Source organism: Falco naumanni, chromosome 11, assembly GCF_017639655.2.
Source record: "Falco naumanni isolate bFalNau1 chromosome 11, bFalNau1.pat, whole genome shotgun sequence".
NCBI classification, from domain to species: domain Eukaryota; kingdom Metazoa; phylum Chordata; class Aves; order Falconiformes; family Falconidae; genus Falco; species Falco naumanni.
This window is the reverse complement of record NC_054064.1, coordinates 15,004,214-15,018,725: the sequence shown is the minus strand read 5'-3', so window position 1 is coordinate 15,018,725 and position 14,512 is coordinate 15,004,214. Positions and strand designations below refer to the sequence as shown.

Genomic DNA, 14,512 nt, shown 5'->3' with positions numbered 1-14,512 from the left:
AGCTTAATTAGACAATTTACTGTGTAATTAGCAGGCAATTAGTCAACACCTCTCAGATCTTATTGACTGCTGTGACAGCCTTCCTTAGTCTACACATTCCCATACGCTTCCACGACCATGATCCCAGCCCCATCCTGTACGACAGCAACCCTTGCAAGGGAAGGGAAATCATATTACATAACAAGGGAAGAGGAAGAAAAATCAATATATAGCCTGTTCATTTATTGAACTGTCTTCTAGCCAAGACTTTCTTTTTTCTAGCAATAGGTCAGCTGCTAATGAAAAACCATCCAGCTATAACATTAGCTTATGTCTTTTTCATTTGTAATACGTTTTAGGATGTATTTTTTTAACTCTCATATTCCACTGAATTATCAGGCAAGCAGAAGTTAAGGAAAAAAACAAGTTGTAAACTTACTTACATATTTTAGCTTTAAGTATACGGGCAAGAACAGTGAAAAGGTGCTGAAAGCTGCTTTTGAAACCTACAGCTAGCACTGTAACTGCTTCACAATCCAAAACGCACCACGAAATTCAAAGTAGATTAGTTCCAAGTATAAAAAGTCAATACGTGATAATAACAACATCAGTGTAATTCAGTAGAAATAATTCTTTGAAGTAGTATGAAATCCTCCCCACAAATATAAAGTTGTATGCCCTTGCACTGCCTGATACGAGAATGCACAATTAAAGATTATCATAATATGCATATTAAGGGAATATTAAAAATGTGTCTTCCTATTTCCTATTTCTATGGACCAAAAATTGGATTTTGAAATTAACTGTGACAAGACTATTTTGGATAATTCTTAAAGTAGCAATTCTAAAGTTCATAGGATGGACACACTTGCCTCCTGCTGCAATTAACTCTATAAGATTTATTCATAAAAATCCTACAGTTTGAGTGAAGGATGGAGTCTCATAAAGGCACAATCTCTATTAAAGTAAAATATTTAGATAATTAAAAATCTCAAATAACAATAAGAAATGTTATTTAGAATACACTCACATATTTGCATTAGTAATAGGTATTTTAGCATAAGAATCTATCAGGTTTTTTAAACATATGGGACTTCATTCTGCTTTTGCAACAACGTCAATCAGGAGTAAATGCAATTATATCACTAAGAGATTAAAAAATCAGCTCTTTTCTTTCTTAACTTCTTGTGTGGGCAAATCAGATGTTAAACACAGCCAAACCTGTTTATTTACCAAGTGGGAACTCAAGACCTAAGATAACTAAAGCATTTAGAAGCATGTTGCCTTTACTTGACAGTGGTATACCCCAAAATCCCTTGAAAAATGATTACAGTAAACCCCTGTAAACCACTGTGTGGAAATACACTGGTTTAGAGCTACTTATATAACTTCAGCTAATGTCTGCAAACTTTTTAACAAGTTATACACTACCACACACAAGCTTGACATCGATTTAAGAGTGTCCACATAGAGACAATTTGGGACCGCACTTCTGCAAACACGTTGCAAGGTTGCATGGTCCAACCAGGAATCTTTGGGCAACAGTTGCAGGAGATGCTTCAGCTTTCTCATGGTTTTCTTGGTGGAGATGGGGAAAAATGGTCATTCAGCAGCAGGGCTGCCATTTAACATGCACAGCTGAAGCAAGAAACAACTAGCTGATGCCCAGGGGAGAAGGCATGGTGCTGGAAGCATGTCTTCTCCAATACATTTGCAGCCTGTTTAGTTAGTGAGGTCCCCAAGTGCCACCTACGCTCTTGCAGAAGCCAACATTTGATCACAGCAATGAATGTGGGCCTCAGCAAAGATGTTGAACTGTAAATCAGAACAACTGAAGCATAGAGACCATGTCTCCTTTATTCCACTTCAGTATCTCAGTAAACCTATAGAAGTCTGGATTACATTTGGAATTTTCTTATAACTAAAATGGAAATGAGGAAAATAATGAAATACTGACACACACACTTAACCAAACGGGGAGGGGTAAAGTCAATAACTTGACAGGAGGAAAACTTCTGAATTCTATAATAGCAAAATAAGTATTTAATTTTTTTCCTGAATGTCTGTGATTATCTATTAAAGTGCATCATGACAATTCCTAAAAATAGGAAACTTCATGTCATTTATGCTAAGGAAAGTCCAAAATGTTACATATAGCCTTATGCTGTGATTATCTTGGATAGGTATTTTTAAAATATAACTACAATTTTCTCTAATACATTATTAAATACGTTAATGCCACTTAAGAAATTCATATGCAGCTGGTTGTTTTGAAGCAAAATACTAAAAGAGTTTGCAACAAATCTGAGTTGAGAGTGAAACTTCAGTGTGAAAATTCTAAATTTCAGAATTACACTTGGCAACGTCTAGTTTACATTTAAACTGCCTTTTTAGCTGAATTCCTTTTTGACACAAAATTATTTGACGTATTGCCAAGATTACCAATAACCTTCCAAGGGCATACAAAACAACTACAGAAAATGATATCTGAATGAGATTTTACACTAGTGTGTTACATATTTGCTTTTTAGAAGCCTGTTTAGTCAGGATGTGATATTAAAAAAAGTTGAGTACATCAAATACAGCCCATCAGGAGCTGTAGATCTCAGCAGCTTTAGAAAATCATGCATGTGTGCTCTCTTTGTCTCTCTTTTGTTAAATATTTGCAGATACTTTCAGAAGAATGAGGTAAATAAAGCAAAAGTAGTAAAGAGCAAAGCAGCTTCTTTAAGATAAAAAGAAATACTGTTCAGGATTTTAGCCAACTGTAAAATTTACATCCATTTTGTTTTACTGATTGGCAAATAGTTGCACTATGAATAGAAATCACATCTTCTCCTAAGTATTGGTCACTTCCAGAGCACCACATAATACGCTAAGCAGGAATGAACACTTCTACTTTTGGCAGCTATCATTTATAGAAAGGCTCATGTAGCAAAATGCACAGTACTGCAATCTTTATGCTCTTCCGGATTTCACCAGAACTGCTCTGTTATGCCACTCGAAGTGCACAATGAGTTTCAGTAAAATATGCAACAGTTTTCAGATTAAAACCTACTTAAAATCTGGTTTACAAGTCTTTTATGTACAAACTGCCTAAAATATTCAAGCTCAAGGATAATGGTCAAATATACACTTTGTATATGTTAGTGCACTGTTACCAGACTGTTCTTATCCATTGGCTCTAGAACCGCCCCCCCCCCCCCCCAAAAAAAAAAAAAAAGGACATAAACCCAAAACCATTTCTAAACACTGAGTAAAAAACAAACAGATGAATGGAAAACAAATCCTTAGGCAACTACACCATTGACAAAACTGTAGTCAACCAAGAAACAGTTCTGCACGTATATCTAGTTTTACATTTGATGACCAGTTCATGTGCAGTTTTGAGAAAGAGATGTCACTGCTGGCTTAAAGACTCTATGGGAATTATGACATGAGTAAAAGAAGCTCTATAAAACATAGAAGTTACTGCCAAGCTTACTCTGCTCCATGAAGGTGGATGGAAGGAAGAGAGAAAGTACAGAAAGCAACTTGCTCATCCTGTTTGGAAAAATCTGTCACAGAATCATAGAACGGTTTGGGTTGGAAGGGACCTTAAAGATCTTCCAGGTCCATCCCCCTGCCATGGACAGGGACACCTTCCCCTAGACCAGGTTGCTCAAACCCATCCAGCCTGGCCTTGAGCACTGCCAGGGATGGGGCATCACAGCGTCTCTGGGCAGCCTGTGCCAGTGCCTCGCCACCCTCGCAGTGAAGAATGTTTTCCTAATATCTAATCTAAATTGTAAACCTAATAACCTAATCTAAATAGGGGACCTACTAAAAAGTCTGTCCCCACCTTTCTCACAGGCCCCCGTTAGGTACCGGGGGGCAGCTGCAAGGTCTCCCCTGAGCCCTCTCTTCTCCAGGCTGACCCACCCCAGCTCTCTCAGCCTTGTCCTCACCGCAGCGGAGCTCCAGCCCCTCGACCACCTTTGTGGCCTCCTCTGGACTCGCCCCCACAGGCCCGTGTCCTTCTCGTGCTGGGTCCCAGGGCTGGACGCGGCGCTGCGGGGGGCTCACAAGGGCCGGGCAGGGGGACAGTCGCCTCCTCCGACCTGCCGGCCGCGCTGCTTTCCGTGCAGCCCAGGACACGGGTGGCTTTCTGGGCTGCAAGCGCACGTTGTTGGGCCACGTTGAGCTTTTTGTCCACCGGCACCTCCAAGCCCTTCTCCTCAGGGCTGCTCTCAGCCCATTCCCTGCCCAGCCTGTATGGACACCGGGGGTTGCCCCGACCCAGGTGCAGGACCCTGCACTTGGCCTTGTTGAACATCAGGAGGTTCGCACAGACCCACCTCTCGAGGCTGCCAGGGTCCCTCTGGGTGGCATCCCTGCCCTCCAGCCTGTCGACCGCACCACTCAGCTTGGTGTCACTGGCAGATTTGCACAGGGTGTGCAGGATCCTACCGTCCATGTCATCAACAAAGATGAACAGCAGCAGGCCCAGTATGGATCCCTGACGAATGCCACTTGTCACCAATCTCTACTTGGACATTGAGCTGTTGACCGCAACTCTTTGAGTGCAACCACCCAGCCAACTCCTTATCCACCAAGTGGTCTACTCACCAAATCCATGTCTCTCCAGTTTAGAGAGAAGGATGTGCAGGACAGCATTGAAAGCTTTGCAGAAGTTCAGGTACATGACATCAGTTGCTCTTCCCTCATCCGTCAAAGCTCTAAGCCCATCGTAGAAGGTCATGAAATCTGTCAGGCATAATTTGCCCTCAGTGAAGCCATGTCGGCTGTCCTTTAGCATGGATGAGGTTTACTGACTCAATGCTCACACCCACTGCCTGACAGATCCCTCTTGGCCTTCCACTGATGAGTTGTCACATTGTGCTCCATGCTGTGAGGTAACAGACCTCTCCATGAGAGACTCTGCTGTGGCTCTCGTTGCAGAAGAAATGCAGCATTTCTGTGATATCTTTTGCTACAGGAAGGGTGGGACTAAACATGTGCCCAGAGTTTTAATCCTTATCATGAACTTGTAAAAAGTTTTTCATTGCTAAAGTAATAAATACAATCACAAAGAGAGAGAGAGAGAGACTTTTTACAGTCAGTTGTTTAACTCTTGCTTTAAAAGTGCAGTTTATTATCTTTAGCATTCAAAGTATTAATCAATCAAAATAACTCGACTTACTAATGGCAAAAAATAGATTATTAAAATGATACAAACTACATGGTTCAGCTGGTTTCAGCTGGGATAGATTTAGGTTTCTTCTCAGTAGCTGGTGCAGAGCTGTGTTTGTATTTGGTATGAGAACAATGTTGATAACACACTGATGGTCTCAGTTGCTGCTGGGTGATGTTTACACTAAGTCAAGGACTTCTCAGTTTCTCAGGCCCTGCCAGCGAGAGGGCTGGAGGGGCACGGGAAGCTGGGAGGGGACACAGCCAGGACAGCTGACCCGAACTAGCCAAAGGGACATTCCGTACCATAGAACATCACGCTGGGTATATACAGCTGGGGGAGCTGGCCAGGGCCTGCCCGACGGCCGCTGGGGTCTGGCTGGGCACCGGTCAGCAGGCGGTGAGCAGTTGTGTTGTGCATCACTTGTTTTTTTTCTTTTTCTTAGGATTTCCTCTTCCCTTTCCTCTCCTTTTACATATGATACTTGTTGTTTCTATAATTATTATTACAGTTTTATTTTCTTTTAATTATTAAATTGTTCTTGCTGCAACCCTTAAGTTTTACTTCCCCCCGCCCCCCCCCCCTCCAATTCTCCTTCCCTTCCCACTGCAGGGGGAGGGCAGGGAGTGAGTGGTTGCAGGCTGAGGGACACCTAGTCGCCATCTGGGGTTAAACCAGGACACTACCTCGCTTGCAAATTCATTGGTATCAAGAATCAACCTATAACAACTTAAGGCACACATCTACTTGGTGCAGACTTCAGCTGCGGTAGGAAGGGATGTGGCTTATCAGCAATGACTTAGTTAAAACTCTCAGTCTGGACTCCTTGGCCTCTCTGCTTTCACTGTGTTCAAGCTGTGCTACTTCTCCCCAGACTGGGATTCCTCCAGGGTGAGGATGCACCAAGCCCCTACAACCACAGATGTACAGACTGAGGAGAAGGAATGGTCGAACAAAGTTCTCTCCAATTCCTTAGACAGCAATTTCGAAGCTATTAAAGTTATTAGCATTTAAAGAGAGCCTCCAGGCTTCTTTGTACTGGGTCAGGGATAGGGTAAAACTACGCAGAGATGAGATCTGGCTCTTAAGTTGAACATGTCAGAGAAATTCTTTTTCTTGAGGAAAAAGGAGGCAAATCTGTTTTCCTGCCACTTACTCAGATTCACAGAATGATTTGTACCTTTTTTGTAGCCAAATAACACATTTTCTGCATTAAAATATTCAAGTAATATACAATGTCATTGCTACAGAATTTAAAATAATAATAATAATAATAATTACATTCTATTGCATTTTCCTGGAATAGCCTTTTACCTCTCCTTTTAAACTTTGCTGATTTTATGCAGTGATCTAAAAATGTAAAGATTGAGGAACAATAAAGCTGGTATTTCTTATTAAAATTATTTCTGAAATATGGAACAAAATAAGGTATGTAAAGAACTCCTAAGAATATTGACCAATAATAATAATTTTAACAATTGTAAAACAAAAAAAAAAATTTAACTCATAGAGTTTTGTATGCTAAAGACTCCTGCAAAATGCCCATTTTTCTGTTCAAAAATGTAGTTAATAAAAGTTGTCTGATGTTATTTAGCAGAAAGGCAAACAGTCCTTTTTAGATTTGACATTAACAATCTGATCATTTGTCTCCCCAAAGAAAGCCCATACAGCTTTCATACAGACCACACAATAAAGAATAGTAATATTTCTGTTTACTGAGATATCAACTGGCATTTCGTTGCAAGTCAATGGTCTATCTTTGCTACAGCATACTAGACCTCAATCTGGCATCTACAAATGTCAAGAGTATAAAAAAAAATTATAGGATGGAAATCAAAAGCATGTTCTAAATTCCTAAAAAACAAACAAAGTTCACCTAAACATATTTGCTGCAGAAATCAGTACAATATTCAGCTGTCAATCTTGAAAAACAATGAGGGAGCGATGCTGTCAGTAGGACAGGATAATAACATTTCAAGCAGATGTTCAGGCAGGGCTCTAATTCTCACTGAACTCCCTTGGTAAGCATTTAATTTCTTTATCATATGCAAGCTAGGCAAATTGTACTTCATCAAAACTGTATTGTGAAATATTAATATTTCATATTATAGCAAAACTCCATAGAATAACCTTTGTCATATTAAGAACATCAGAATTTCAAATGTCATGGTTCTGCATTTTAATGCATCTTAAATAGCTTTTTGGCTTGGCACCATAAATTATAACTAGTTTAATCTAAATTACTATGCTGTAATATCATACAAAAATATACATTTTGTAATACAGATTTACTTCTGTGAAATACTAATGTTATGGAAAACAATGTGTCATTGTACCATGATTTTTTTACCACCTTCAATTATGATACAAGGTGCACACAGTGCAAATGTACGGAGAGAAAACTAGTTGGAGCCTGAATATGTATATTGTAATAACAGCACATAGAAATGCAATACATCCTGGGTAAATCAATTAATTCTCTACCAGCAATGGTTTTAATTTAGAAATGGTTCTGAAAATATATTGTAAAATCTACATCAGTGAACTGTATAAACATATATTATGACTTGAAAGTTTTCTCCACCATGGTTTAGTTCAAATTTAATTCAGTTTTAATTGTAGCTTTGTTTCTAAAATCATCCATGCAACTTGCTCCATATATAATGAAAAAATATTAAAGATTAAAAATTAAGTTAGTCTGCATGTTGATTTCTGCCAGTTCTCATAATAAAGGCAACTGTTTCCACATTATTGAAAGCGACAGCATCACAAATCAATGCATGTCACAACAGAATAAAGACAGATGTATCTGATTAATCAGAATTAAATTTTAGAAGTGAAGGAAGCATCTGAAAATCAAAGCAAACATTTCTGCTATCCCAGTTGTTTTTTTCCCCCTTTTCTGAGCAGCCCATACAATGCAGTGAGAGAACAACAAAGCCTGAAGTCAGTTGATAAAACCCCAATTTCTGCTATAAACTTCTCACTGTGGTAGTGTATATGGTATAGAGGTGTGCACACTTCATCTGACTTATTTTGATAGTATGTTTATATAAACTTTCTGATTACAGGTTTTAATGCAAATTTTGTGTACTAAACAATACTCACTAATAAATTCTAAGTAAATAAAGCAGCTCAGCATAACACTTCTACTAAAAAGCTCCCACCTGTAGTTATTTAATTAATGCAGTATCTCCCATTCTGCAGGTAGTTTGCTGTTCATCTAAGCTCTAAAAGAGGTAATAATTGGTATTCATTTATTGTGAATTCTATGATATGCAGCTCCCCCATTTCGCTGCGATATGTGGCTCCCCCATTTCCCTTCAATAGCTTGCCAACAGAATTTACAAATAATGTGTCGCAGCACAGAGTTATCTGAGTAAGACAGAAATACTATTTGAACCAAAAGAGCAACGAGCTATTGATCCTGCAGTCAAAAAGGGAAGACAGGAATGTAGGAAAAGGTGTGTGAAGGGACGTTTTTGTTCTGCTACCGTTTGTCTTTCCTAGTGATAGTCTGTTTTAAAGGCAGCTATTCGCACTTCTGGAAGAAATCAAAACTATGTGATATTATAGCTGCTGTGCAAAGAGATTGAATTTAGTAAACAAAATTCTACAAGTCACGATCCCCCTCACAGATACCTACACATACAGGTACAGTACCCTAAAATTAATATTTGCATTACGCTATAACATCCAGTACTTTCTAAAATATTTCGAGTGCAGTATATACTTAAAGGTATAAATACTCTGAAGGAATTTCAGCTATTTCTCAGGTTAGCTTTCTCTATGTTTCAACAGTAGTACAGCAGTATGCAAGAACAAACTTTTGCTGAATCAAACAGAGCTGAAATCCTTACCCTACAAACAGAAAATGCTACAGAGGTTGTCACAAAGGCAACTTTGCAGCAAAGTATGTGGGTGTTTCAAAAGGAGTGAGCACAGAACGAAACAGTACTACGCTAACTCCCTCTGTGGCAACATGTGATGCTTTCAAGGTGAGGCCAAGACAGATGAGGGTTGGAAAGACTGGGGGAGTAAATTAGGGTTCAGGGGCTAGATCTGCAACATTCCTATCCAACATTTTTCCCTGTACAAGAAAGTATGGCCTCTCATGGGCTGCAGAGATCCCTAGCCTAACATTTTAGAAGAGTTTTTCTGTGCTAGGTAGTGAAAGAGGGAAAAGGAGAAGTTCACATGAAATTAATCCTCTGTCTTACGAGAATCACAGCTCTACAGCCAGAGTCCTTGGATCTCCTCTTCCAAGACTTATCCTGCTCTTTTCTCTGCTCCTATTCTATCACACAGTAGTTAACGCATGCACATTTGGGGCTAGGCTGTATATGCTTTTCACCTGCTATATGTCACTCAGATTTAGCCTGCATCAGTCACTCTTGCTGAAGTCCCAAAGGATGCCCATGGTCAATCGGGAAGCCACTGGTTTCCCTGTTGGTTACTGAATGCAGTGGTCAATTTAGTGATCAGCTCTGGAAAAGGGAACATTTCTCCTGCTGCTAATCTCCCCACTGCCACACAGACGGTTTCTGCTTGGCCTTTAGTTACTGCAAATAAGAAGGAAGCCCACAAGTTAAACCTAACCAGGAAAGATGAAATGAGGAGAGGAAAGGGATGAACACAGAGTCCTGCTTGTATCGATAACAAGGCTGAAGTGGAGGAGCTTCAGCTGCAAAAAACTGTGTCTAGCAAGCTCCCCTTCCTCCCAGAAGCTGTTCCGCTCTTGGGAGCTGTACTGTCTGGGGAGCAGCTCTGCCTCCTCCCACTGACTCTGCAGGCTTCAATCAGGAAATCTTTGCTCCTGGTCCTGCTATGCAGTTCGCTGTGACTAGCTAGGTAGGACAGCTCAGTCTGAAATCTCTACTTCCACAGGTACCACAGCCCAAGAGACCGTTCTGCTCCCTGCAGAACACTGCACAAAATTTATGTCTACATAGTCAGAAGCTAAGTCTAAAAACACCCGTAAGTTAGCACATTATGCCAACCTGCATTATTCCAAACTCTCTACCAACTCCTTGTTACAGCATGAAGTCAACAACAGCAGCCTTTGTGTAGTACTCATTGTTCACAGAAGAACTGCTGTACCTCATCAAGGTTTTCTTCACATTTGAAATACTTATTTTTGTAGCATTAATTACCATGCTACTATTATATATAAAAGCAATTTTATTTTTGCTGCACCTCACAGCCAAACATCTCAAATCACATCACAAATACTAAGGCTTAACACCTGTGGGAAGTGCACTACTGGGAAGAATACAACAGTAGAAACTAGCTAGTACTTGGGTAGGACACAGTCCTATTGCACACATTGACACACAATTCAAGAGTTTAGGCACCACAGAAAGACTACTGCCTCCTACTGAACCTTAGAAGAAAGCTTAGCAATAATGATCACTGGACTAGAACTCATCCAAAGGACTTTGCTGAACTCTTGAAAATAAATGCCACCTGCAATATTTTCCATCTTATTGCAACAAATAATAAAAAAAATTGATTTTATAACCACTTAAGATACTTGCTTTTAGCAATCCTCTCACTTGAAAGACCTCCATCCGAGTCACACCTCCAGAGCACACATCAGTGGAACACTTTGCAGTCGCCATTTGGGAAATGACTCAGAGTCTGCTGCTTAGTGGAGTACCAACATCGCTTCCTACAACATGTATGTCTTTCCTCCTGAACTCCCACCCAAGCTGGAACTCAGCCAGCGTCTGTTTAGCTCTTAGATGCACAGTAACCAACGTGCAGTCTGGCAGGACTGCAAGCATACCAGCAATAAAACTGATAAATAAATAAATCTCAGTTCTTGCTATAAGTTGCCTTTAGCCTAGGCACTGAATAATTACAGCTGGTGGTATGTTATACACATAAGTCAGTTGTAAACATACTTGAATGACATTTATGTCCTAAAAAGTGTTTTAATCAGAAACCCTGTGCAGTGGATTAGAATCTCCATCGCAATGCAGAGGAACGCTTGTTTCCTTAGGGCTACTTCAGGTGTAGAAGACAGCAAAAACCAGCCTGACATATTTTGCAGTATGCCATAGTAATACAGCACTTTGCCCTTAGACCTCCCTCATACTAGAGGGCCACCCTCTATGGTTAATTCATTTACAGCGCTCACCCATGTAGAGGGGGCAGAGTAGCAAATCCACCTTTAATCTTCTGCTAAGGTCTCCATTCACCAGTACACTTCTACATCCCAGCTCTGAACCAAGAATAAACCCCTCCCCCCCGTTTCCAAATTCATCTCAAAAGCTCTCTTCAAGCCCACGCTACTCTGTGTCACTGGTTGACAACACATTACCATTATTCACACTGTTACTCAGGCCTAGGCAGAGGATTTACCTTTGATCCTCTTCCTCTCTCTGCAAGTCAAACTATATCTACATCCCAGCCAAAATCCTGCTTCTTTTCTTCGCAATACATTTATCAAAACTGTTTTCTTTCACTGTCTAAACCTCTTGCTCAGTCTCATTTTGCCATTTTGGGAGTAGTAACAGGGAACCCACCCTGAATGCAATTCTCAGGTCAAACAAGCAATTAGACACTTTAAATCTACACAAAATGCTTTATTTTAGGTGCCACACTGAGCTACAGCCTTCAAGACTTAACTCCAACTCCTTCCTCTTCCACTACATGTTATTGAAGATTTATGTCACTGTACTACAAACGTTCTGCAGGACCACTCTTCCCTCCATAGGCTTGTTTTATGTTGCTTCCATCTTTCTCTTCCACTACGCACCCAGCCTCAAGCTTACACCCACATTATCACATTGCAACTGCAACTCAATTTCAATGGCTTATCTTGGCAGTCCTTGGCACAGAAGCTGCCTTTCATGAGTTGTGTGATAAAGCTGTTACTCATCCCCTTTGCATTCTTATCCCTCACAGAAAACATTTCCACTGCAGTATTTTAAAAAAGGACTATTACCTTTATTAGCTGGCTAATATTAAAAGGTTGGGCAATAAAAGGGAAGAATGTAACAGTAAACAAACCCAGAAACTGTGTCACCTTTACACTGCACTGTTGGAAACTCCCAGATTAGTTGACCTACACAATGTACTATATCCTTCCCCGCTACCTTTATGCTAACTAGATTTAATAATGCCATTCCCAAAAGATTCAGATTTTTCAAACATTCAAAGAAATGGTTACATGCTAAATATACCTTAAAATGTTTCCTTACCTTGTCCAGGGAGAACGTCTTAGTGACAGCAAAGCCCCATCCAGCTTCAAAAGCTCTTCGAATCATTGAAGAACTAGTAGTAGGGGTTGCACTGGCAAGGCCAAAAGGATTTGGAAACTTCAGTCCAGCCATTTCTACACTGATGTCTACTAAATCAATAGGAGTATAGAAGAGTGGTAGTTCTGGAACAGTAGAGACTGCAACACCATGTAAGGACTGTAAAAAACAAACAAAAATCATAAATTTTTTTAATTCTTTTTTGTATAATTTATTATTAACCCTGGTAAGGGAATAATTGATACATAACAATGCAAAGTGTAAGTATTGTACTATGTGTTCAGCCTTGCAAATCAGCAGAACATGCAAACACTTGCATATGTAACATCTTCTGTCCAAATAGCATTCATATTGAAATATTATGCCATGCTGGAAGTAACTGAGTAATAATTATTATTATTTTACAACCTGTACTGCTAGCCTGGTTCAGTCCAAAGGTTTGTTCAGGCACTCTGAACAACCATTCTGTTCCCTGCAGCAGCCAGCAGTAGTGAGATTGAAAAACAAAAACCCACAGGTTATGCACAGACAGACCCTTTCTAGGTTGTTTTTTTCCCCCAGGTACTAATCAATAAAAAGTGATTAATATATTAAAATTAAATAAATAAAATATTTATTTAAAATAAAAAGTTATTAATATATTAATATTAAAAATGAAGGAAGGGATCCATGTGCAGGATCACCCAGCCCTAGCTCAATGTATTTTGAACTCCTGCACCTTTTTCCCCCGTTTTTAAAGATTTTATCTAGCCTATGCAATGGGATATTTCTCAATATATGCAAAATTATTGGTTTGATATTTAATTGTATTAATATAAATACTTTAAGGGGGATAAAAATTAGACTGATTTGGAATCAAAGAACAACACATTCATTATGGCTGTGACACCACAGTCACTTTTGTTTTCATTTTAAAGACAGTCTTTTCTCTTGAGAGTTGGTGAAAAGCTTTCAATGTAAATGTTGCATCTAATATTGTAAAAGTTGTAGAGAGAAAATCTTTTCCCACGTATGGATACTGAACAGCACCCTAATCAGGCTGTGGTTGGTAGAATTAAAATCTTTACTTGCTCAGATGGTTGACTCAATAAAATCACAAAGAGATGAAGCGGTAATTTCTAATATAGAGAAGCCCTACACAGTTTTTGTTCCTTGTGTTCCCAGTAAGTACCAGCAAAAGATCACAGCAGTTTCTTCTATCCTTAAAAAGTTTTCTTCAGCAGGAAAAAAAAACCAACCTGCTACTGGAGGTGTGGGGAAGATTTTCTGTAACAGAGTAAAAACCACAGCCACGTACAAATTGCTGCCTTTCAGGTTGGGCCTTTTTTTTTTTTTTTTAAGGAACTTATTTACCCTATTTTTGCCTGTGAAAACTAATATGCATGAATGGGATGAGTGTTTTCCTGTTTGTTTTAGTGCCTTTTGTTTCCTAAGCTGGTTCAAAACCTACCAGTTCATGTCTGCTTTGTTTTGGGCCTGCCTGGATTCACATCTCAGATTCTGATCCCAGATCTTTGATTCCTTGGACAGACAGGATACATCTGGGGTCCAAATTTTCTGATGGCTTAAAAGCACTGAAAGCAGTAGAATTGTCCTAGCCTGAATGATGTGAACCTGAATACGTCCCTAATGGCGGACATTTTGAGAAAAGTTAATTTTTAAAGATCCCTAACACTTGGGACCAAACTCCCTTCAGCATCACGACCTCTCCCAGCTACAGGCAATGCAGCCACACTTTTGAAAAAGCCAGACATCCCCCCACTTGCTCCCTCCAGAGTGTTCACTGCTGCCGCCAGGTCATATGCCACAGGGCTGTTTCCCTACACCAGGAGAATCCGAGTCCCTAGAAAACCAGACAGCCCGGCACTCTAAATTTCAAAAGCTTCTGTTAACTGACAAATCAAAGAAAAAGAACAAAAAAAAAAAAAGAAGGAAAAAAAAAAGAAGTATTGTCTTCTGATTATTTTGGGTTTGATTTCATCTTTTTAACTTTTTTTTTTTAGTCTTTCTTAACTAAAATTTCAACTGCACAATGTTGTTTGCAATGCCAAAACAGAACTTCCTGGATCACACAACTGAAATTAAAGCATTTTTA

At 39.6% G+C, this 14,512-nt stretch overlaps 1 protein-coding gene across 1 annotated transcript in view; it reads right to left on the bottom strand.

Moving 5' to 3' along the window:
• DPYD (dihydropyrimidine dehydrogenase) overlaps nt 1–14,512 on the bottom strand; it is a 367,931-nt gene that overhangs the window by 167,626 nt on the left and 185,793 nt on the right. Inside the window, exon 13 of the mRNA XM_040610420.1 lies at nt 12,361–12,576. Coding sequence (XP_040466354.1) covers nt 12,361–12,576 — 216 coding nt within the window. The remainder of the gene's footprint in view (nt 1–12,360; nt 12,577–14,512) is intronic.